Below are 25,697 nucleotides of genomic sequence, written 5' to 3'. Positions count from 1 at the left end.
ATTACAGAAAGCAAGGTAATGAGTTGTGTGTAAGTGTCAATACACTTCAACCTTATTCATGTGGATATGTACAGTATATCTGATATGTAAAGATCATGACAATATAGATTCCGAAAGACTTGCTGATGCCAGTAACATTTAATAAGGAAATGATGACAAACATGTTTCACAATGGTGACGATACATGACAGTGGAATGTATCAATTAAAACCATATATATCTAGGTGTTCTACTGAGTTGTATTGCAGACTAGATTACTATCCATTCTTGAGACTACATCAGATTCACAGTGATCTCATGTGGGAGGCCTCAACTTTAAGTCCGGATGAAAATCCTCACCTTCAGTTAGTTGCCCCTTATGAGACCATCTCCTCTTCTTACTTCATTCTCAAATACTCAGAATGGATCTGGAGATTCCAGCTCATGGGTTCCTATATTCAGGGGGATATTTTGAATTATACCTTGACCTAGAACAAGGCAGCATCCTTCAGAGAAGACTCTGGATGGACTTCTCTGAGCTTCTGATTGCCTATGCTTCCAAGGATATAAATGATGGAAGTTAAATAATAGCTAAATAGTCAACCACATTCATCACCTTCAAAACCCAAGAGAATAGGATGAGGTGTTGGGCATTGTTAACCAGGGTCAGTTCAATGTTGCCCAAAAAAACTCCTGCTTTCCTGGTCCAATCAATTCAGAGCCCCAAGAGATTTCTTTACTGGTCTGAACAACCAAGAATTTTCTTAGTTCTCTCTTCATGGCTAGCTTCTACCAACTCTAACATCCATACAAGTTTAGAGGTGTGGGTAGAGTTGGCTCTACATTTTGGACAGCAATGTCTTTGGAAGACCTTAGCCAGCATCGTAGGAGGTCAGTTCAGTCCAGCAAGGCATGGGGGACCAGAATTTAGATTTCACCATCTACCTATTTCTTCCATCTCTAATAGTTCTCTCATCCTGAGAGGAAGTTCACCTCTTGTAGTCACCTCAGGGAACTTTGCCAACAAGGGAATCAAGTTCTCTAAAGGTTCACTACATCAAAATGAACATTAGATCTTAAGAGACTGTAGACCTCCCTAACTCAAGAGGTTGATATATGGCAGTCTGTATGTATGCAATGAACATCCTGTACCTATACGTTATGATGATTGTCAAATGTTGGCTAGCATAAGATAGTGTAAATAGTTTCAAGGATTTCATTGATTCCAGTTGTACTAGCAGGGTTAAAGCAAGAATAGTCTGCCAATTGTCTCAAGTGCTGGCGATTTATCACCAAGAGACTTCCAGTTAAGAGAAAAGCTTCTGACAACCTCATCTTCAAGCTGACATATGCCAGTCTTTATTCATGCATTGGACAAACCGTATCTACATTCTCCATCTGTCAAAAGTTGAGCAGTACTAGACAGACTACAAAGCTTCAGTGTTTTGCCAGTGACTCCAGCTGTACTGCAGTTGCCAAAGAATGAAAGGTTTGTCAATTATCTGATTGATTACCAGACTTCCTGGTTGGAAGAAGAACCTATGAAAGATTCAGCTTTGCTACTTCTACAGGAACCTGAAGAAGTACATCTATGCGCTGAAGATTCCCCATGACCAGAAGCAAAGGCCTGTGAGTTTTAACCTTTTTCAAGCAGAGTGCTTTTCCAACTTACTGCCTTTAATCCACTTTTAGCAATTTCTCATTTTTCCATAACTGTGAACTGTCTGTCTTGGTTATATGACTCAAGGTGGCTGCTCCTAGTCTTGGTTATATGACTCAAGGTGGCTGCTCCTAAAGACATATAGTTGTAGAGACTTGTATAGACTTCCAAGGGAAGTTTAAAACATCACAGCATTTTGTGAGGAGATCCCACAGAGGGGTTGGATCCTCAAGTGGGACCCTTCATGTCACCTTAAGGATCTTGCTAACCTTTCTTCTAACATTTGATCATGGCTTACCATGGAATCACGTCCCAAGGACAAATCTTCCTCTGACTTCCATGGTTTTGTTACCCATCATCAATTCCAGGCACTCTACTTGGTTAATCTTGTCAAGGAATAGAAGTCAAGAGGATTTCATTTTCAGTTGATGACAAAGACCATCTTCTTCGCTAATCATTAATCGTTCAAAATTCTACAAAAACTACAGCTAACCAACCTTTTGTATAGTCTTCAATGCTCGAACTCCCCATCCTTTCCCATCCGTTTTGAAAAGCTGCATGTGAGCTGAGATCCCATGCTGGACTACTCGGTTATTACAGGATAGCTTGTTGCATCGGCAAGCACGATTGCACTCAAATATCATTGGTGGATCTGCAAAACATAGAAGCAAAATAGAGAAAAATCATGACTAGTAAAGCAACAAAGTTCTATTAACATTACAAGCCCCTATTCTGACGGCTTTAGTTTGCAGTTTTCAACCGTGTAAATACCATTAGCATTGACTTACCTGTATAGTTAAATGTAGATAAGAGTCTACCATCTGGATCAAACCAACACTGGAAATTAAGTTGACCACAACTGCATGTGTCTGCATTACAACCATCTTCACACTCACACCACTGAAAAAAGAATTTTTTAATGAGCTTCAATGAGAAGATGAAGTGCAAGCAATTAAGAATAGTATATGTAAACTGATTTGTCTTTTTCACGTTTTGAATTTGTGAATAATAAATTACCAGACTCTACAAGTATTATAATAAAATCTAATGAATGTGACATTATAGTGTAATTACAATGTTGATTTTTAAAGGTGATTTTTTAATAAAACTATGTCCTTATACAGCTCTCTTACCTATACTAATGCCTATATTACAGTCCCACAATGATTCCCGTATTACAAATCTTTTGTCTGTCAGAGGAAGAAGGTATTCTACTACACATGCACCCTCTAGACACTCATGAATGAATTAAGCAATAAACTACCTTTTTACAGAAAGATTTGTAAGAGTGGCATAAAAAAAAATTTAATAACCTTAAAAATCATGCATAAGCCTGACTTACTATTTAGATAAAATGCCTAGTACTGTAGTCCTTAAGAGTGTTTTCAAATTTGCTCATTTTGCCGGTCAGAATTAAGTTCAAGTCATTTATGCACATAATAAAGAGCTAAAGACCAAGCGCTAAACCCTGAGGCACACCACTTGTGACTTTTTGCCAACGTGAGAATATCCTGCTGATGACAACTCTTTGTTTTCAGTTACTTAGCAAGTCTTCTATCCAATCTACTTCACCTGTTATAATAGACTCCTTAGTTTTGTCCACTAATATTTTCTGTGGCAAATTGTCCAGTGGTTTCTGAAAAACATGGAACTTATCTATTACTCAACTTTTATCATGTGCACTAAATATGTCACAGAACCACCCTAAAACACTGGTTACATATATCTCCCTTAAAAAAATCACTGCTGGCTATTTACAATATGATTCTTTGATTCTACATGTCTCATTATGGCACCTGCTATGACATACAAGTATCTTCCCAGGAAAAGAAGTCAGGCTGACAGGCCTGTAGTTCCCTGGTTGAACACGAGACCTTTTCTTGAATACTGATGCAGTATTTTGCTGCTTAAAAGACGCATATAAATATCACAAGAGTGCAAAATCATTTGCTTCCTTGACCACTCTCAGACTTTATTTACAATTTCTGTTATGTTACTGGGACAAGGTGTTTTTGGGGTGTCCTCTTTGGTGAACATTGGTAAAGCATTCATTTACTAAATCTGCCATACTTGCATAACCAATAACAACACTGCAAGCCTTGTATTTTAAATGCTCAGTTGTACCTTTGATTGCTTTTATACAGTTTACATTTGCAAAAAATACTTTGAGATTTTCTAATACAGGTACTCTAGATGCACTCATCATTTTGTCTTCTATGTGAGATAGAGAAAAGAGAGAAAGATAGAGAGGAACCATGTCTATTTTGTATTTTTTTTTTAATCTGAAAGGTAAATATATCAACTACAGCTTTAAAACAATAACATCTACCTTAAGTGAAGTGATAGTTCTATCTATGGAGACATTGGATGCTTCACAATTTTCAGCAATGTACAGGTAATCTTTGGGAAGCTCATCATCATCCATTCCATTTACACATGGTATTGGAACCTCTTCCTTCCCAGCTGCAATATCACTGTCAATGGGAAAGAAACTTATTAAACAATATGTACATCAAAGTAATCTGGTTGGTATATAATGTAGGTTTCCAACTTCATTTCCCTGATAATTACCAAAACCTTGTAAACCATTTCAAAATGAAATGGATATCATGAATAAAATTAATGTTGGAACCACAGTAGAAAAAATTGGAGGGCAGTGGAAATGCTGGATACTAGAAACGTGGAAATTTGTTAGGTACAGGAGGTAAGATTCTGAGGAAAAGAGAAACAAATTCTTGTGGAATAGCAGTGAGATGACAAGGCTGGGGCCAAAGGTATGCTTCGCAGACTCTTTAGTACTACCTATAGCATGCCAAATAAGGCACATCTAACCTTGTAAAGGGAAAATCTGATTTAAAATTTTAATTATGATGATGATGATGATAGGCAACATGATTCAGATATAAAAACGGGTTCATAAAAAAAAAAGAATGCTGGTGAAGTATCAACTGAGCACCAAAGGGTAATGGCTTCTTTTATTCTATAAACAAGAATAAATTTTTAATTGTATGCATATTCACAATCAGCAATAACATAATTCTGTCATGTAACATGGCTTTTACCTACGAGAGGCCTTTTAAACTCTCACATACTGGTATGCTACAATTAAAGCTGGGAATATCTCACCTGCTCAAGATTTTCTCAGTACGATAGTTGTTCTGCTGCATGGCATTCAACAAGTTGCTATTCAGGCTCAGCTGAAGATACACATCAGATTCTGGTACAGCACAGTCCAGTGGTGTTTGCTGCTTGCTGTTCAGAACATCAAGCCTTGCCCCTCTTGATAGGAAGAGCACGACAGCATCTGTATGGTTCTGCCTCGCAGCTATGTGTCTTTAAATACAAAAACTCAATGCATTAGACTAAGACAATGATGCATTCTTCACATAAACAAACATGGACTTCCACAATAATCAAAAGGTTAACAAGAAAAGATACTGGAATATAGACTACTTGTCAAATGCAGATACTCTAATTATACAATCATGAAAAAATGTAAAACCATTATTATTATTATTATTCTTTCAGAAGACTACCCTCTTTCAAACAAACTTCATTGAACAGAATGGCCATCTGGATGCCATCAAGTTTACATTGCAGTTTCTGAATCCCCTGACCAAGTTTTTTTGTAGGAACAGGTATATTGACAGCTGTCCAAAGTAGTTGTTCTTTCTACCATTTACTGAAAGGTGAATGAACCCAGGGTTATTGTAATTATTAATTAAATTGACAGACCATTAGTTACTTGAGCTCACCCACAACTGGCCATGAAATGTTAAATACTGGGATATTATGTATTCAATGGCTGCAAATTTTCATCAATTATCATCTTTGTTATATGCTGAAAAATACCAACAAAATACAGTAATACAACCATTCAAAGGTAGGTAAAAATGAAAAGACTAATTAAGAGCAAACTTCAAACTTCTTGCCAACACCAGAAGCGAGCAGTAAGAGGTGAATAGTGAGCCACATAAAAATTATGGGACCTACCAATGCTTTGTTCATTTACATATCAGCAAGGAATTGGCACCCTCTTCTACAGAAAATTAACAATAAAGGCATAGTTTGACTATTGTGTGAATATACCAGTTTTTAAAAAAATGTTCTAAGCTGTCAATGGTATTTACTATATATTATTAGAGTACTGTACACAAGGAAACTGTACTGTAATGAGAGAAAAAGAAATACATAAACATTAGTTCTTTAACAAGACCAAGAATCAACAAAAAAATTCAATAAGCATCTTACAATGGTGTGTCTCCATGTGCATTCATTGACCTGAGTGAGCAACCTCGATCCAATAACATAGAGCAAATTTGGGTTGAGCCTGAGAATGCAGCCCAGTGAAGGGCAGTGTTTTGTTCAACATCACATAATTGGGGATTGCCACCATGGTCCACCAAATACCTGAAATTGAAACAACAGCTACTACATCCAGAGTCGCCAAGTGATTTCATAACTGTAGTATGCAGCAGTACAAAAAAAATAAATAAAAACTTAAAAGTATTACTATCAACAAGTAAAGTGACTAAAAAAAAAAAAAATAAGAGGAAAAAACACTCTGGATATGTAAATATCAAACTGCATATTTCAATTAAGAGAAAACGAAACTGCTTACTTAACAACATTGATAAATCTATTCTCTGAAGCCCAAACTAAAGGCGTCCAGCCTCCCTCATCTTGGGTGTTGATAGAGTGACGTGTCAGTCGACCAGAATCAACTATGTACTGACATGCTAGGAAATTCCCACACTTTGCAGCCAAGTGAAGGCTGGTCATACCTTCTTGGTTCTACAGAACAGGATGAAAAGTAAAACATTACTATATTAATGAAATAGCCAACTTTCTATACATTTCTATTTAACTTGGAGCCCACTGAACATTCAGCTCACTCTCCCTGAGATTACAAACTATACCTCACTTTTTCTGAGATTACAAATAAACATTACTAAGTGATATAAAAGATTATAGAAATGTACATCTTTTAGAGATTCCATTATTTCTAATCAAACAACCCACAGAGAAAAATACAAGAGAATGGCAGCTGGGATCCTCTGGGCACCAGAACACTTGGAAGACAAAGACCTATTTGAACGAGAATTATAAGATGGGGGTTGTATATGAATGGAGATTTCTAGAAAAGAAAGCACTGGAATGACATGAATAGCTGAATTTCACGTACTCCCACTGTGTCCTACGGTGTTGGGGGCCATGATGATGCATCATGTAAGTGGTTTAAGACAGTATTCTAAATTACAAAAAAAAAAAAAAAAAATAATCCACACAGAACAAGAACTATCGTCAGTTACCTTAGCCATGAGGGACGCTCCAGCTTGTACCAAATATTGTACAACTTCATTGTGACCTTTCGTAATGGCAACCATAAGTGGAGACATCAACTGCATGTCAACCATATCCAGGGTGGCACCGGCAAGGACGAGAACATGTACTGCAGCTAGAGAACTGTAAGATGCTGCAACATGCAACCCAGTTTGGTTACCATATTCTTTGACTTTCATATTTGGACTGACACCATTCACTGAAAGTAAGAGAGAGTTATTATAGTAACCCTGTTATCAATTATTTATTACTTACTTCACTCTTACAATTATTCACCATAGAATCCCATATAAGGATCATATATACTCAAGCCAATCACATTTGACAAATGTTAATTTCTTTTATGTTAATGACAGAGAGAGAGAGAGAGAGAGAGAGAGAGAGAGAGAGAGAGAGAGAGAGAGAGAGAGAATTCTGAAATGGTAAATATATACTGTTAGCTTAGAAGGCCACTGGCAAACTCTGACAATTTAGATTTATCTCTGTTGGCTTGGATAAATCATCTTCATTTCACAACAAACCCCTTCCTTACAGTGTCCATTCTAATTGCTACAAAATGTCCCAGACAAAAATTTTATGAGGGAAACGGGAAAAAGAATGGCAAACACTTGCATCTTGGTAGATTCACAGGTCCTAGCTGTCAATCTGCCTGATACTCTGGCTTTGCTCATAACCATATTTGTTCCTCAGCTGTGTTAGGAACTGGAACTTCTGGTAAATTATCTTAAGGTGAACAGATTCTGGTCAATTGCAGAGCAAACAGATATTCATTTAGTTATGCTGTCAGGTTCTCCTTTCCCAAAGTACTCCTGGGGTGCACCTACAGAATGTTGGGGAGCTCACCTGTTGAACTTCCAGGTAGCAGGTTATTGGTCAATGCAGGAGAAATGGTACCATGTAAAACAACTGAAAATAAATGCAACTTTTCAACATAGGCAGGATGATAAGGTTATATTCAACAACACAACAACAGCAACCTAATTAAGAAATCCAGGGGCCACAAAGGCAGAAAGCCAGAGCCAGTTGACTATACAGATCTTAGCATGTGTGGAGGAAAACGGAGTTGAAACTATGCTGATGTATGCATATGAGAGGTACATTATCAAGGATGGCCTAACCAGTAGAGGCCAGGTTCTTTTTCCACAGTGGTTAGCACATCCAGATATCTTGGCAACTTTGGGATACACATAGAGTCCAAATAACATATTCCAGAACGGTTACTTTCCACTTCATAACTGACTACCTGGAAGACAGATGATTCAATGAACCCACGGGAAAGCCTGGAGATGTAAGAGATTCCTCTGTTTGCCATATTCAGGATAGTCCTAGACAAGATTTTGTTGTCCAAAAATCTCAGTATGATTTTCACTAGCTGAACCAAGAACGGTAAACAGATCTACTCTCGCTGCTAATAGGCCTGGCTAAGAAATTTTCCAGCTGGAAGATAATGCTGGGCCAACCTCATTTTCTAAGATTCCAAAAATTCTTCTCAGAGGAAATTGCCAAAGTAATTTCTTTGCAAAGTTGATGGTCTAAACTCTGTCTATATCGTGCTATTTGGCATGCCTTCTGTGGCTGGTAGAAAAGGAATTTATGCACTTATTGCTTCTGTAATGAACTTTCATGTTTCTTTTGGCATCAAGAAGAGCAGTGGGTCTGCATTATCCCAGATTTTTTAAGCAAAAGGAATGCTTGTCTTTGTTGACAGAGTTAGGACAACTGTGCCAACATTTTGAAAAAAGAATTCCCTAATACAATGTGAAACTTCCAATTGGGATCTCTCTCTCTTTGGTATTATGAAGCCTTATTAAGGCTTACTATATGCTCTGTCAAGCACCCTTCAATATACTTTTGTCTGGAACATTTTATAACAAAAATTAGGCACCATGAGCAAAGGGTTCAGACGAAAAATAACTCTTTTAAAAATTTCAATTTGCAACTAAATAAATCAAAAGGAAATGTACGCTGCACTATGAAAGGAAAAGACAATGAATATTTCCATTACAATGTCATAAGATTAAGAAACTTCAGAACATTGATATTTTGTATCAGATAATTTCACCTGACCACAGAGATGAAGTTCTTGTACCATCATACAAACAGCCAATTCCACAGCACTGTTTTCTCAACTGAACAGCAACATTCCCATTAAAAATTTGTTTAATTTCTTTTACAAATAATTAGAAAGAGAATTTTATAGGAATAAATGAAAAAGTACTTACAATATTGTCCCTAAAGTACAATACAGAATATTACTAAAACACTCACCTAATACATATAATAGCTTCTCTAGGTCATTTTGTTTACATGCCCAGTATATACCTTTACCAGAGGGCCTGAAAAAGGGTAAAATATAAATTACACTTTTTAAAAAGCATTATACAAATAAATATCTGCAAGACTTCATTAAAAACACTATTAAAAAAATAATGGGAAAATGCAAGATACACATGCTTTCAAAAAATTAAAACCTTGTTTCACTGCTTCACATTATTTACTCTCAAACTGTAAGTAAAATAAAAAAAATCACCCCAATTTTCATTTTACACAGTACACAGTGATTATCATATTCATTGCCTTTATATGCCATATATAGCCCCCATAAAAATAATAACTGAAAATATATCTAACTGCAAAACACTGCTGAACCTGAAAAATGATAATTTACCTAAAACAATTTCTACTGTTCCCTGCAATATATGAGGCACTAAACCAATATGTGCTCCAATGTAACTAACCTACAAGTTTTTACACTCTAATGCACCACTTCTTCCTAAGATAGTGAATTATGAATGTATGCCAGATCTAAGGTCTTGGTGAAACTGTCCCTGATCATATACTTGAATGGACTGAGGTCAATTTTATATGTAAAAACTGTTGACACTGACTCAAGGACCAACTTCCCCGGTTAACGGTGGGGGTTCCATCCCTGGCCGAGTGCCACTAACCAAAAATCGCCACTAACTGAAAATCGGTGATAATAGCACCGAAAACCACGCTTACCACTCAGAATCTGGTTAATGACGTCGCTAGCCAAGCGCTGTAGCACCAAACTGCCATTAACTGATGCCGCTTCATATCAAAACTGAGAATCTTTTTAATATCTAAAAATGCTATTAATGCAACAATCCTTGCCTTCATTCTCATTTCAAAGGATCCCAACACTGGTATAATAGAGGAAAAAAATGCCAAGCCTCCTGCAAATTTTCAAGTACAAGGACGAATCATTTTTAATATATCCAGATTTCAAGTACTTTGGAATCTGCATAATTTTGATGCAGATTCCAAAGTACTTGAAATCTGAATATATTAAAAATGATTCATCTTTAAGTTTTTATGCGAGGTCAAAAGCTTGGATTCAGTAGTCAACTCTGCATTGAACCTGGATTATACCTTTGGGATCCCTAATCCTACGGTCACAAGGTATGAACTAAAAATCTCATCAAGGTATCATCTTGTGAGATTTCACTTAACAATAAGACTTTCTTTATCAGCAAGTAAAAAAATAAAGAATAATCCTCTTTTAAGTCAACTTACTTTATATTGAAAGACTTTCCAGAGTTAATAGATCTTATAGCTTCCTGAACCTTCTGGCGATGAAGCCCCAAGGGAAGCCTTTGCGCTGAAATAACAACGCCATTCAAGTCTAAAGTTGGTTCATCCTCGGGGATTTTATCAGGATCCGCTGGTTCTTCCTCCATCTTTGACCACGTCATTCTAGCAGAACTTCTGCAAAAATTACATTGTGAAGAAAACATTTTATTGTCTCAAATTTCCAAAAATACATGAATCTAAAAATAGAAAAAGAGATTTTGCACAGTAAAGAAAACCCAGTTCATCTATAAATTATAATTCATAGAAACGTAATGCACCTCATGCCTAGCAATTACTTTGCTTAACATTAGATTTGCAATCTTGTTAAGGTATCAGCTTGTCTAACTGGCATGAACTGTAATAAAAACCAAAATACAAAAAGCTGTTAATGACCCCAAGCTCAAACCTAATCTTTTATTTTGGTTTTTCTTAACCTCATATACATAAATATTCAAATTATTAAAACCCTTCTCAAAATAATCAGGAATTAATCTGTTTTTCTGCAATGAGCTGAGAAATCAAGAATCTTCCATCCTGAATTGCAAATTGGGAAAATGGGTCTGCTGTGAAAAAAATTTATCTGAATTACAGTAATTTTTTCATACAAACAGGAAACAGGATTGACAAAAGACACAAGTACCTTTTTTCTAAACCCCGGCAAAGTGAAGTTAACTTTAAAAATGTATACTCACTCTCATTTTAAGTAATCTTAAACTTTTTATCTTAATGATAAGAAAACATGAATAGCACGAATATATTACCTAATTATTCTAACAACAAGTTTTAATACTCACTCTTTTCTTTCCTGTTGTTGCTTCAGATATATAACAGGCTTCCTGTTCATTTTCAATTCTAACTGAACCTCTGTAGGAGGATGATCACTTCCACAATGAGGACACAGAGTGGATTTTGCCAGAACAAGTGAGCAAAGTTTGTGGTAATAATGACGTACGCCATTCTTATCCCACCTGCATTCATTAAAAACACCCTGCAAAAGATTTAAGAAATTTACATTCATAATTCATACAATAGCTTTGTTTCATAAAGAAATATAAGCCAGCATGTGAAATAAATACTCTGTAATCAAACATGAACTTAAAGCTTTCTCACACAACAATGAACACATCAGTATTTCACCACCAAGGAACAGAAAATTATGAAAAATAAAAATGCCTAGGATGGAACAGGTTACTCATTATAACATATTTTCCATGTAAGAATGTTATAAATTGACATTTTTCTTAAAAGATTTACATCCCAAAATCTCTTCCTCAGTTTATATAAAGAGTTTATGTAAAGACTGCCTATGTTACTGGTTTCTCTGTCTTACACCAAACTGTTTTTAATTTTAACTACTTTTCTCTGCCTTCCCTCTAGAACCTTCTCCTGAACTTTTGTAGCCTCCTCAAGACATCTAATTCCTCAGTAACGAGTGATTCATGCAGTTGTAAGTTAAAACCTCCATAACATAAACAAGATTCATGACAGAGTATTAATCTAACATGTTGTGATGAGTCAAAGTGCCACAGGTGGCAAATAGGTTGGAACCAGTGGAGGAGGTGTAAGGGTTATGGTGATGTGGATACATGGGGTGACGAATTACAATTGTTATTATTAGTGTGTCACCGACTCACGGCGGGGGTCCGTTCCAGCGCTGTGCCATAAGTTGGTTTTTCACTGTTATCGGTGCTGTAACTTGATGTCTGGAGCTGTTACTTGATGTTGCATCAAGTTACAGCACCCTAAGCACCCTTAACTTGATACCTATTCTTGCTGCTAGTGCTGTCAATGGCACATACAGTGCCGTAATTTGATGCAACATCAAGTTATGGCACTGTAAAATGCCGTTAACAGCACTGAAAAGGCACCGTAAGATCGAATCTGCGGTAAGTCGCTGTGGCCATAAGTCAGTGACACACTGTATCATTAAAAAAAAAAGTCAAGAACATTAGCTACTCTGTAAAGTACTCTCAAACTCTTGTGGGGTTTCAGATGATCTGTTCCATACTACTGTAATCAGGAAGGTTAAACTGCTTCCCTACCAACAGAATCAATCCTGGAACACTTTAGCCCCCTATGATTATATTCAAAGAAATTCCAAAAAAAAAATAACTAGTCTTTATGCGCACTGAAGGCTTTCATCCACATAGTCATGCATAATGAATCATGATTTCACTGAAACCATGAATAACTGACAGATTTGTCCTGTATGAAAATCATTTATAACACTTTTTACAGTCTCTCCATCTAGATCACCAGATAAAAACACTAATATTTCCCAAAACCAGGGCAAAGCTTTATAATCTTACTAAACAGGTCATAAAATCAAACTATTCTCAACATATCTACCTACACATATCTTTAAATATATAAATATGTTTTCATAAAATTAAGTTTCATATATACATACCAAGTAATTACATAGCTATACTTTCCACTCATGAGGCAGCTGTCACCTACGCTAGTCATGGCAGTGCCACCGCGAAAATTTGAATTCTGTTAGACTGCCGTGTAGAAAGCTAGAAGCTATGCAATTGCTTGGTAGGTCACTTGTATATTATTATATAAAAACACTAATTAGTGAATATCTCTTGACGAAAAAGTCTGAGAGAGAGAGAGAGAGAGAGAGAGAGAGAGAGAGAGAGAGAGAGAGAGAGAGAGTAAACATTACATATTTCATCTTATTACATATTATTTAATCTTACAGTATTATTATTATTATTAATATTATTTAATCTTATTAATCTTAATAATATCTGGAAAGCAGTAAATCATTATTTTATCATAAAAAATGTATTTAGTCACGAAAATAACATCAAAATATACTAATCAGTGAATATTTCTCGACAAAAAAGTCCACAAATAGCTGAATTTTTCGCAAATAATTTACAGATATGTTCCGCACAAAATCCCATGAATCGGTGAGTTGCGAATCATGAGAATGTGAATACGGGAGGTTTACTTAGCTATGTAATTACTTGGTAAGTTACTTATACGAAAATTTCTATTTCTATAATTTCCAGCCCGAGAAGAACCCTAAAAGAGTTCAGAGGTCTGGTTAAACAAATCATTTATGACTAACTAACTGGTAGCATTCATTAACATTCAAACTGATTTTTTCCAGTAACACCATTATGTGCTCTTATGGATGCCACTTGAATGGGATTAAGAGTTGCAAAAAAATCTGAAGACTGCATTACCATTTCTGACCATGCAATGTAGCATGATGCCTTCATTACCTGAGTACAGAAGAGACCACACCAAGGACAACAATTATGAAGTCTTAACCGATGCCTGTGAATGTCACAGATAAGCATGAAGGGGATCTTGTCGCTAACACGAACATACCTGAAAGACAACACAGCCGTTATACTAAATTTGTTTACAAATTACACTGTCTGTGCTTTCTGGACAGTAGTCACTGACTTGATTTCAATTCTAGGATTTTTTTTTGTTTCATTAGTCAATGCCAGACACCAAATACACAAGCAACTATGACATATCCAGCTTTGTTTGAACGGGTTTGAAAAAATTAACACTGAAAGTTATTTGATTTCATAAACTAACTGTGAAAAAAAAGCCATACACAGTATATACCTGCATACTTTATATACATGACACACATGATTTGAATGCATTTATTGCATTGTCAGTAATTATAAAACTTACTTAAACCAAACCTCTTGTTTACAGGGCTAGCCCACAGGGTTTGTTCATTTGCTTAAGATAGGGTTTGTTCATTTGCTTAAGATTAAGACAAAATTTCTTCAAGGGACTTTCATCCAACACGTCATCTGGTGTCGACTGAAATTTGGGTATTCACACAAAAACTGTTAATATGAATCAATGAGGGGTAGCCCTGAGTATCGATGTTATAAACAGATGTGTTAGCTCCACTTCCACTTTTGTTTCTTTTGTACTCATAATTGCAATGCTCATTCATACTCTTATGGATTTTCAAGTGAATTTTGATGACTACTACCTAAGGGGGATTTTGTTTTTTAATTTCCAGTCATCTAATATCTTTGTCAGCTGACTTCACACCTCTTGCTTCTATCAAGAATGTGCACAGTTACTTGTACAGAACAAAACTGTCTGAAAAGTGGTTTTGCGACTATCACATCATAATGCATTCAATACATCTAATACAAACATTACTAACAAAAAAGGCACACAGTAACTGTCCCTGATGACATAACACACAACTCTGTTCCTAACTCTCTACCACAAGACTCTGCTGAAGAGCACAACAGGATATGTTTCATTGCTGTAGTCATCCTGTTATCTACCCAAGACAGGATGACAGGATGACTACAAGGATGAATTCTCTTACATGGTATCTGGAACTGTGAACTAAGATTCCTCAAAGACATTCTTATCACTGAGGAGTTGCACTTGGAGGCTAAATATCTGACCATGTCTAAAGGGAAAATAGGTATTGGTCCATGAAATCCAACACTTGCATCTCCTTGCAGTTGGAAGACAATAGGAAGTAAGAAACATCTATAATTTCAGAATTCCTGTTGTATTTCTGGCAAGATAAAAAAAATCAGCCATGGTTAAGGCACAGTCTCAACCCCATGCAGATCTTTCATGTTTGTAAGCACTGATGATGTTGCTACCCTGGTTGTGTGCATTTGTAGACAGTTATGGTCTCAAGCATAAGCACAGTCCTTTACTGAAGTGTAGTGCTTGCAAGTGTGCTTTCTTGGCATCATGAAGTTGATCAACTGTGTTGATGCCCTCTTAAGTTCTACATTCATAGGTTCATATTTTGCTTAAGTTCAGCTTTTACTAAGCTACCTGACATGCATAGGTTCATATTTTGCTCAAGTTCACAGTTTTTACTAAGCTACCTAGCTTGCACAGGTTCATATTTTGCTCAAGTTCACAGTTTTTATCATTTTACAATATTTCAATTTAATACAAACACTGAAATATTGTCTTACCTATGATCAGTCACAACATTGCAGCAACCAATCATGCGTCCATCAAATGAGTCGACAGCCTTGCAGTACACATCTCCTGTCACGCCATCAGCGATTGGATTTTCATTACCTTGACATTTACACAGCACGTTGGTCAACGTTGGTTCCGCCTGTCATTGCAAATAAAACTGAGTAACTATGTTCATAATTATCTTGCAAAGCAGAAGAGGAACTTAATTAAAATAAAAAAAAAATGTACCATGCAATTCTATTACAGACAGAGACACACTCAAGATCAGCAAATTAAGTGAACGATTATACTAATTAAGAAATAACCAGAGGTCGACATTTTGCTCTCCTTGTGAACAAATTTGGAATAAATTGATCAAATTTTCTTCTAGTTAACACCAAACAATACTCACATATTATGATCTCACTAGTTTCCATTTTTATCTTCATAAAAATTCAAGACACTAATTTATAAACCTGAAGAAATAACTCATAATCTCATGAAATCTTAAATAGTGTATGATGAATCAACCCAAAAACTTTTACTAATCAGCTCGAGTTCCCAAGATAATCATTCCTCTTTTGGATTACGGATATGACATGAGAAATATGACCATAATTTTGAAAATATTTCATCAGTACGTAAAGTAAAGAAAGGTAGTGAAGGAGGGATTACAGCTACTGTAGCAATATACGAAATGTTAATTAACTCAAAGAATTAGTTACAAGATCTTGGAAGAGAATCACTAAGAAGTGAAAATATATATCAAATACAATATGTAGAGATAATAAGTCTCATTAACAATACAAATGAGCACCTCAGAGAAAAATAAGGGAATATTTCACAAGACTTGAGATGTGACACAACATAAAAGTAAGGCTTACCAAAGAGCAACTGAAGGGATTATTTGAGAAAAACTCCACATGCTCAAGAAGTCAACATATCTGTCAAGTGGCCGAAATAGTGCGTACCAAATTCTGTATGGCCAAAAGCACCTAACAATGGGACACCAAAGAATTCCCATTTTCTTCAAAATAAATGTTGGAAACAGCAAAAACATTTACTTCACAATCAAAAAACACTTACATTAACAACAACTGTTTCAAAGCCCCATGATTAGAGGTCATGCTAAGACAATGAACAGACATGAAATCTTAAAAATATAAGAATGGCCCAGTTTACTAGAGTGGTGCCATAAATCCACAATGGAGATGAATGACAATCATGGGGTAAGTATTAAGGTACCTGTGCATGGTATCCCCCAAGTAAAAAGCGCCTGCTTTTAAGTATACAAGTTATATGAAAAGTTGATGCCTTATTAAAATCAGCCTTACTGTATTGTGCTAAAATCTACTACTAAACACAAACAGAAGTATTATGAATCGGCCATCTGACAAGGAGAAGAGTGTATTCTTCAACAGGTGTTAACACTGACATCTTTTGACAAAAAAAAAGGTGGTAACACCTCAGACTGTAATTTAAGCAATGTGTGAATGGGAGTCACTGGGCACACGCCTCTTGGGATCTTTTACGTTGTGGGGAGCAAAGGTGGTGAGAGGCTTAACATTATCAGTTTTCTGGGAGCTGAGTCTGGATGATCAGCTCCAACAAAAAATGGTTTCAACAAACTTCAAACCCTGCTAAGAGAATAGTTACCTTGAGAATCAGGGCAATGAATAATGTTTCTTTAAATAACTGGTGTTAGGCTCAACAGAAGTTTTAATGAACAGCAATGAAGTTCCACTTTGAAGGGAATACTAAAAACTGCAAATTCTTGTATGTTCTTAACGGCGTAGCCGAGTTCGTATAAATTTGTCCAGGGGGTGGAACAAGTTTGTTTCTCCCTCTGACAGTGAAGAGTTGATAATTAAAGAAAAATGCGGCAGTAAGATGCAAGACTTCTTTATGATAACAAGTCTCACTCCACCGATTACAAAGCTAAGGTTGATTTCTTCATAGTTTCTTCACAGATCAAGCAATGTGTTATGCAGAGAATGCTGAAAAACTTCCACGTGTGAAGAGTCAAGATTTGGAGACTACAGCCAATCCTGCTGTAGTGAGGTTGTTGAAAATGGATCATGAAGTCTCCTGTAAAGCTCCACCAGTAACCTGAGGACTGCCTACCACTCCATTTAAGGTTACAGGAATGTTACAAGGGGCATCTTCTGGCCCTTCAAGACAAATGTGAGCCTAAAGGCTATTCCAATGGAGCATTAGTTAATTAATTTTCTGGACATAAAGACCTGGTACAAATCTAATAACCAGGAACGAGCATCCTTTAATATCAATAAAAAAAAAAGAAGGGGTTGCTAATTTACCTTAACCACACTTTAATATTAAACAAATCCAACCAAATATCAAACACAACAAAAAGATGTAATCAGCTACATATATTATTGTGTAGCCTTGGTAAGATTAGTACAACTAAGGTGACTTAATTAACCAACCTACAATAACAGCCAGTGATAATTATCACTTTGTGATTTGATGCGACATTTGAAACATACGGGATAGGTGGGCACAAGAATGACTGTAACTTAAATGAAAAAATTGTAAACGAAAATTGAAAAAGGCATAGCCTTTACTTACAACATAAGAAGATTTCGATGCTATGGGTTTTGATGAGCCATTGCCAGCACTATCAGGAGATCTCGGTGCAGCAAAAGCAAGGGGATGTGGTGAGCTATTTCGACTAAGCCTTTTACTCTTTCTGATGCCCTCCACCGAAGAAACACGAGTTTCCCCAACTGAATCACTAGAATCTGAATTCTGTCCATCCACCCCAAGATCTTCTAATCTTCGCTTACTGACGCTGTGGCGACGTCTGACACTCCCGCGCAAATTATGATCAGTGTGTGGAAGAGATTCTTTAACACTTTCATCATTTAGTTCTTCACTTATTTTTTCAGAATCCTCAGGCTGATTTTCAACTGCTGTTTCCTTTTCTGGATGCTCCTCACATTCCTCCTCTTGAATCTTCTCTGAATTCTCAAGGGTCTCCTTAGATGGATCAGCTGCTGATACATCAATAACTCTTAGTGCTGTATCTGTAGATACTGATGCTAAAGGTTGATCTTCCATTTTATCACTCTTTTCTTCAGCTTCTTTCAAGGGATCATGTGTGTTCACTGCATTATTATAGCTTTCAGTATTTTCTCCATCAATGGAGTTCTCAGGCTTTTTCATTTCTTCATTACTATTATCCTTCTGCTCCAATGTATCCCCATCATCAGAGTCCTCAGATTTTTTCATCTCTTCATTATCATTATTATGCTCTCTTCCAGCTTCAACAAATTCCTCAGATTTTTGTATTCCTTCATCACTATCCTGATGCTCTACCCCAATCACATTAAAGCAGCTTTTTTCAACAACTTCACTTTCCATAGCAGGCTTATCAGCATCCTCCACCATGTGCGGCACAGCCTCTGCAGAAACAGCGCTCTCCGTTTCTTCAACACACTGGCTGTCAAAATGACTTTTGTCAGGTTCCATCATTTCAGTGCCAGGATCAATCTCCTCTTCATCTTCTTCATCTATATTTTCATCTTCTTCTAAATCTTTACCCAGTTCTGTTTCATCTATTTCTAATTTTTTACCCTCTAACGTTTCGTCGAGCCTTAATTCGAGATCGGCTTCACTGGAAGGTTCTAACAAGAGATTTTCTTCAGCAGCTTCCTCTTCCATTCTAGCATCCTCTACCGTAGGATTCTCATCCTCATCCTCAAGTGGGAAATCTTTGTAAGTATCAACCTCAACTTCAGGTGGGTAATCTTTTTTAATATCAGTGTCCACTTTAAAATCCTCTTGTTCTTCATGAAAACTTTCTTTCAAAGCATTTTCTACTGAAGGTATGCATGCCACCTCATTCCCTCCTGAAACTACTCCTACAGTTTCTCCTGTTTCACTAATGCTTTTGATGTTTTCAGTTTCATCTGTCCCTAAAGCAACTTTTTCTTCTACTTTAGTCTCTTGCACGCCATCATCTTCATATAATTCTGAATGTTCCTCAGTAACCTTTACATCTTCAGCTGCCATGTCGTCAACAGTTTCATCTGCATACTCGTCTCCACATTCTTCTTGGCATACCTCGTCTAAGGAATCTTCATCAAGGACATCTTCTCCAGCTTGTGTCTTCATGCTGTTCTCCAGTTCTCCATCTTCATTGTCATTATCAATGGCATCTGAAGTTAATTCATCTAAAGCGTCTGGATCTTGCGAAAGCTGTTCTGATGGCACATCCTGAGAAGAGGAATCTAAGGATTCTATGTCTATGTCTTCCGATATGACAGAATCCGTTTCCTGCGAGGCATCTAATCGAGTTGTCCCACTAGGTTTCCTGCCTCTACCTACTCCAGGAGTGGCCTTCTTCTTCTTGTTCCCAAAAGAATATTTCAATCCTTTGAAATGCTTCTTCTTTTTCTTGCCAGTTTTTGTAAATAAGTCTGACTTGACATTACCATCTGCATTTATCTCTACATTCATATCTACTTCCTCTTTCTCAACATCTGGCAAACTATCTTCTGGTTCTGTTTCCTCAGCTTTTAAATCTGTCTCTGGCTTTATAACAGTTTCTGATTTCATTGATGTGTTTACATTCGATACAATGTCCTGCTCTTCTTTCTTTACTCTGCTTGGATAAGATTTTACTGTCGACCCTATTTCTTGTTTTTTCAAAACGTCTGGTATGGTGAGTTGCTTCCCTCTCTTGTTTGCTTGCGAAGCCTCGAGACCAAAATCTCTTGAAAGTGAGAGACGTTTTCGCTTCGTTTCTGAAGTTGGGCTTGGATCTCTTTCATGTGGAGTTGTGCTTCTCCTTTGCTGACTGGGAGATGCATCGACAATACTGGTCTCAGAATCTGAAGACTTTCCTTTGGCTTTCTTTGGCAAAACATGTAATGGAGAACTTCTCTGACTAGATATATCATCAGAAGCAGGCTTTTTCCCACGACCTCGGCCTACCCCAGCTATTGAAGGTGATGGACTATTTTGATTAGTAATGTGACCTGTAACAGTTTTTATTTTGCCTCTCCCTAGACTTGCTGCTCCTGGTGAGCTGGTGAGTGAACTACTATGACTAGAATTGGCATCATCAACAGTTGCAATTTTCTTTGCACGACCACGACCTGGAGTCACAGGGGAAGAAGTTAAGCTGCCAGACCCATCTGACCTATCCAGATTGAGTTTCGGCCTTCCTCTTCCTCTCTTTTCACCAGACTCTTCTTTTGATGAAATCTGACCACGGCCCTTGCCACGGCCAGCAGGACTGGGGGTGGAAATGTTACTTTCAGATGAGCCTCTACCTCTAGGTCTACCTCGGCCAACACCTGGTGAAGAAGATTTTGGACTTTCAATATGCTGATCTTCATCTGCTGTAGATTGTTGTTTTTTACTTTTAGCAATGACACCAGGTGACTCTGTGCCTGAGTCATTATCCTGGTTGCTTTCAGACAAGGTCTTTTCTCTTCCTCGGCCTTTCTTACGGTTCTTGGGGAAGTTTCTATCACTGCTCGTTTCCTCAGATTTCGATTCCACCTCAGAGGCCTCTGAGACACTAGCAGTATCTTCACTGGAGTCCTTTTCGTCTGTCAAGCCTTTTCCATTTTTCTTCTCTATTTCACTTCGCATCTTCCTTGTCATGGTAGGGGGTACATTTGCGGGGACATGAGACTCTATTCCTTCTTTCCTGATTTTCTTGAGAGCGTTTGTGATAATATTTCCACCTGTGGGGATGTGAGAGATTTGAGAGGGAGGTGGAGGAAGGGAAGCAAGGACTTCAGGTGTCTTATCTCCTTCTAAAACATCACTCTTACGTTTGCGAGTCAGTCTAGGGGTTCGGTTTCCTCTTCTAGACGCAACTAAGACAGACTCATCGTGAATGTCAGCAGAGTTAAACTGTTCAGACATCAACTGCAGCAACTTCTTCTGTTCACCACCTTGTGACAGGGTCTCCATTTTTCCAACAGATGTGTTGCTTTCCCTCTCCTCTTCGTCCTGTGAATCCACTTCAGTTTCCTCTGCTTCTTCACTCACATCATTGTCGTTGTCGTCGTCATCGTCGTCGTCATCAGTCGCAGTTTCTCTTGAATTATCCTCTTTAGCTTTGGAAGCAGCTGAAAATTTCTTTGACCCTTCCTGGGGTCCAACATGGAAAGTCTTAGCTTTACCACCCTTGTGATGAACCCAGCGACTTTTCCCCCTAAAGTGAAAGAAACGAAAGGGTATTACTAAATATGGAAACAGATTTTTAATGCTTAATCTTAACAATTCCTATGGTTTAAACATGCCATACCCTTATCTAAATGCAACATGAAATTTTCAAACATTCGTTAGTACTCTCCTAGGTTAATACATTTTACAACCAATTTTGTTCCTACCAGCATAAACTAGTATACAAATAATACTGTGAGATACTACGCTGAAACTTCCCTATAATTTTTGCATGGGTACAACTTCCTGCCATACAGAGATTTGTGCTTCACTGATATCTTATTTGAAACAATCATTCCCGTGAAAATAAAATCTAACACAATAATAGAGGATAATTGAATAATTAGTCATATACTCACATTACATTCTAAACAACCATGCATAACATATAAGCTGAGAAATATAAACAAGCTGATACTTCAAAATGACTCTGAGCAAGTTTTGACAGTCATAAATAGTTTACATAGCTCTACTTCCTCAGGAGTTATGAAACTTTCAATACTCTCAACAGTCAGGTACATTATGCAGTGGGTCATTAACTACTCATACTGGACTGATAACTAAAATGCTTTCAAACAAATTATTGCAATACATATTTTGACAGCTAATAAATAATGTAAAGAACTTGATAAGTTAATAACACTATTTACAGAAAACCAGATTTCCTGGGCATTTGTACCTTGAAAACTAAAAGACTGTAAGCTGATTACCAATTATATTCCATACTGCATTCATACTTAAAGAGAAATATGTAAAATAAAAAAAAAAAGAACAGAGATAAATAAAATGTAAAGCAAAACAGTATTTGACTTCATTGTGAACTTACCTCCCTCTTTTCTTCTTAGCCCAATACCTCCTCAATCCAATGAGGCGCTTATCGGCGATATAAGAGCCCTCAAACATATCTACAGAGAGAAAAATGAAAACATTAGGACATTAATGCAAATCTGTAAAATAACTTTCACATTTTACTTGAACATGAAAAAGTTTAACCCTTAATGGATGGGAATCCTCACGAGTATCTATAACAGGTTTTGGGTGACGGACGGGAATTCTCATATGGGTATTGATGTTACGCGCCATTCGGTTTGGATGAATTTAGAGGGGAAAAATGTTCATAGCACTTCAATGGGCCATAAATGACTTTATGGCAACTATTTAGCTCACCATGGGAGAGATTTTGATCAGCATGTCTTAAGATTTCAGAGGGGAATGTACTGCCTCTCTGCCGCTCCAGGATGTCTTATTTATTTATTTGCTCATAATTATACCCAGGGATTGCTGTTGGTTTTAGTTCTTATCTTTTATGAAGGTATGTCAGCTATAAATGTAATTTTGCAAAGAAAAATTCAAAGAAATATTAGAAAAAACATGTATACCTTATGAGAGTTACTGCATCTCCCCATCTCAGTAAACCTTGTAGATAGTTTACAACAAATACACTCAGAATTTCTTACTGATTTTAGTTCTTTATCTGTTATGATATTGTGTGGGCTGTAATTATTTTACAAAATAAAATAAATAAAAAAAAAAACAGCATAACTTGGTAAAATTAACATATTTTTATGAGCATCTTGTAAAAGAGGCACCACAAGGGTTGTAAATAGTCGCCTTCAACTTCCCTGTGGAAGGTAGGGAAAAATTTTTAAATTTTTTTTCTTACACCACATGGATTTGCATATCTTCCTTTTCCCATTGATGTGTTTTTTTCTTAAATTGGCTAACCTTACAGTATGCCAGGTCTTGGGGTGTGCTTGATATGTATTTAGCCCGTCCCTTAAGGGTTAAGCAGTAAAAAAAAAAATAAATTACTGGGATTACCACATAAATTCTTGTAGTTAAGTTAATCATACTTATCTCATAAATACTTGTACTGTACTTGCAGCTAATCATAAAGAAAACTTAATGTAATAAATTCTTGTAGTCACAGCTAATCTAGCCAAGAATGGTATCTTGAGTTAATTGTATCTTGAGTTAATTTAACTTGCAAACCAATGAAACTGAGAATGGAAACTAAATTTACTTTTCTCTTCCATTGTAAAACTCAAATTTATATCTTTATAGCAAATTCACTGCTTCCTAGCATACAATTTTACATATGTTTTATGTGCTAGTGGTACAGAAGTAGATAACTCGAAATTTATCAAATTAGGACAATGTACTAGAAATGATTACCAGGTGAGGAAAAAAAAGGGGGGGGCAGTCTACCCATTAAAGCTTGTCACAAAACTAATATCTAACATCTGTGATCTACAATAGTAATGGGAGGTGAGATTCTACGTGAAAATTTAAAGGTCTGCACATACGAGGGAACACTTAACATGTTTTTAACAAACTTGCATTACATTCCCACACAATAAACAAATCTAAATACATTCTGCCATGTCGAACAATGCACTGAGGTGTAAAGATACCCAGAAAACCTTCTCGGCCGAGCTGAAAAGATTCAGTAGTAATGAAATACAAGTGGTGGTACAGTACTTACACACTGCTGTGACAAGAGAACGACAAAGGTCAGTTGTACCTGACAGTTAGTATACCACAAGTTCAGAATATAAATGGCACAACTTGTGAGACAATATCTGTAACTCAAGTTATCGACTCATTTTATGGTATGGCATCATCATATTCACATACCACTCTGTGCGTACACTACACAGAATGTCTAGCAACAAGATACCATCCACCCACACAAATTAAGTTATGTGATCATGAATGCTTGCAAAAGACGTGAACAGAGGAAATGGTACAGTGTAAGGAAACACCCTGAATATGGATATATTAAGCCTAAGGAAAAATCAGGAAATATGGCAACACTCCAAAGTCTGAGGCAAATTAGGGTGGATATACCAAGCCTGTGCCCTCAGAACTGTTAAAAATGCATAATGCACAAAATTAGGTTTGTATCTCGTCTCCAAAATTTCCAAAATTTGGAACTGTCTGAAGACTAGAGTTGTGTTACAAATAAGATAGGAAGGGAGATGATAACCTGTCAAGAGGTCAATATCTATAAAACACATCAATAATAAAGGACTTTGTGTCTGTACAACCAACGAACCTTTTTATTTTATCTATGCAAGTCACTACTAAGAGCTGCACCAACTTCCTGAACTTTAAAGTGCCAAGTTTATGCAACTGAAGATCATCAGACTGGTTGGTAAGATACACGTTACTCACCAAGATCTATGGTCCTTTACAGATTTCTTGTATCACCCTTTAAGCTGTGAGGTTAAGCATCCATTGTCTGATCAATGATACTGTCTATGCTTGCTTGTTGTCTTACAGCAAAAATTACTAACAAATGACCTACTCTCATGACTGTTTGTGGCCCTGCCCTTGTTCACTGACTGACTGACTTATTATCAATCTAACATCATCGACAAAAGTCATCAATTCTGAAAATATTGTATATTATTTTTTACTAAAATATATACACAGTTCACAACTTATGAACATGTGACATATCTGACCAACAGATGTAATTTGAATAAACAACAGCTATGGAACTACATATATCACTTGTTTTAGCTCCTTTATTAATTCATGCCTATTTTAGCTTCTTCATATGCTTCATAAGGCCACTTTATAATGAAACAAACATCTATTCGTTTTCCATATGCTTTATCTTTTACACTTGCCACGGTTAAGCTATACGGACAGATGAGTGCCATGCAAGCTGCTAGTCAAAATATCACTGTCATAAAGTTTCCATCACTATATACCACTAATGCAAACCAGATAAACTTATATACATATCCATTCAAGAACTCAGAGGGGCAACAGCTTGAGTCTCAGAGACTAGGGACATTCCACCATAAGTTGCCTCTGTCAAGGAGACCAAACCATTCCTGCAAATGGCAAAAAGCATCCACGAGTTACATGTGCAAGAATGATTCTCATAGGACACAAAGGAGTTTCCCAAATTCTTCTTGGAGATTATCTCCTTACACAACCACCACGAATTAATGTCATATCA

The 25,697-nt window shown here is 36.7% G+C and overlaps 1 protein-coding gene across 4 annotated transcripts in view; it reads right to left on the bottom strand.

Annotated features, from left to right (window-relative positions):
* The window catches only part of G9a (histone-lysine N-methyltransferase G9a), a 48,802-nt gene that overhangs the window by 4,721 nt on the left and 18,384 nt on the right, over positions 1-25,697 (bottom strand). For all 4 annotated transcript variants that reach the window (XM_067130908.1, XM_067130909.1, XM_067130911.1 and 1 more), the window contains 14 exons: positions 22,548-22,626; positions 18,104-21,710; positions 15,526-15,674; positions 13,816-13,924; positions 11,371-11,564; positions 10,520-10,711; positions 9,251-9,318; positions 6,952-7,181; positions 6,261-6,433; positions 5,891-6,049; positions 4,766-4,972; positions 3,969-4,113; positions 2,428-2,539; positions 2,137-2,291 (listed from right to left, as the gene is read on the bottom strand). In XM_067130908.1, the coding sequence (XP_066987009.1) occupies positions 2,137-2,291; positions 2,428-2,539; positions 3,969-4,113; positions 4,766-4,972; positions 5,891-6,049; positions 6,261-6,433; positions 6,952-7,181; positions 9,251-9,318; positions 10,520-10,711; positions 11,371-11,564; positions 13,816-13,924; positions 15,526-15,674; positions 18,104-21,710; positions 22,548-22,626 (5,579 nt within the window). The remainder of the gene's footprint in view (positions 1-2,136; positions 2,292-2,427; positions 2,540-3,968; positions 4,114-4,765; positions 4,973-5,890; positions 6,050-6,260; positions 6,434-6,951; positions 7,182-9,250; positions 9,319-10,519; positions 10,712-11,370; positions 11,565-13,815; positions 13,925-15,525; positions 15,675-18,103; positions 21,711-22,547; positions 22,627-25,697) is intronic.

The sequence above is a fragment of the Macrobrachium rosenbergii genome, chromosome 29 (assembly GCF_040412425.1).
Source record: "Macrobrachium rosenbergii isolate ZJJX-2024 chromosome 29, ASM4041242v1, whole genome shotgun sequence".
NCBI classification, from domain to species: domain Eukaryota; kingdom Metazoa; phylum Arthropoda; class Malacostraca; order Decapoda; family Palaemonidae; genus Macrobrachium; species Macrobrachium rosenbergii.
This window is presented reverse-complemented; position numbering and strand designations above follow the sequence as displayed.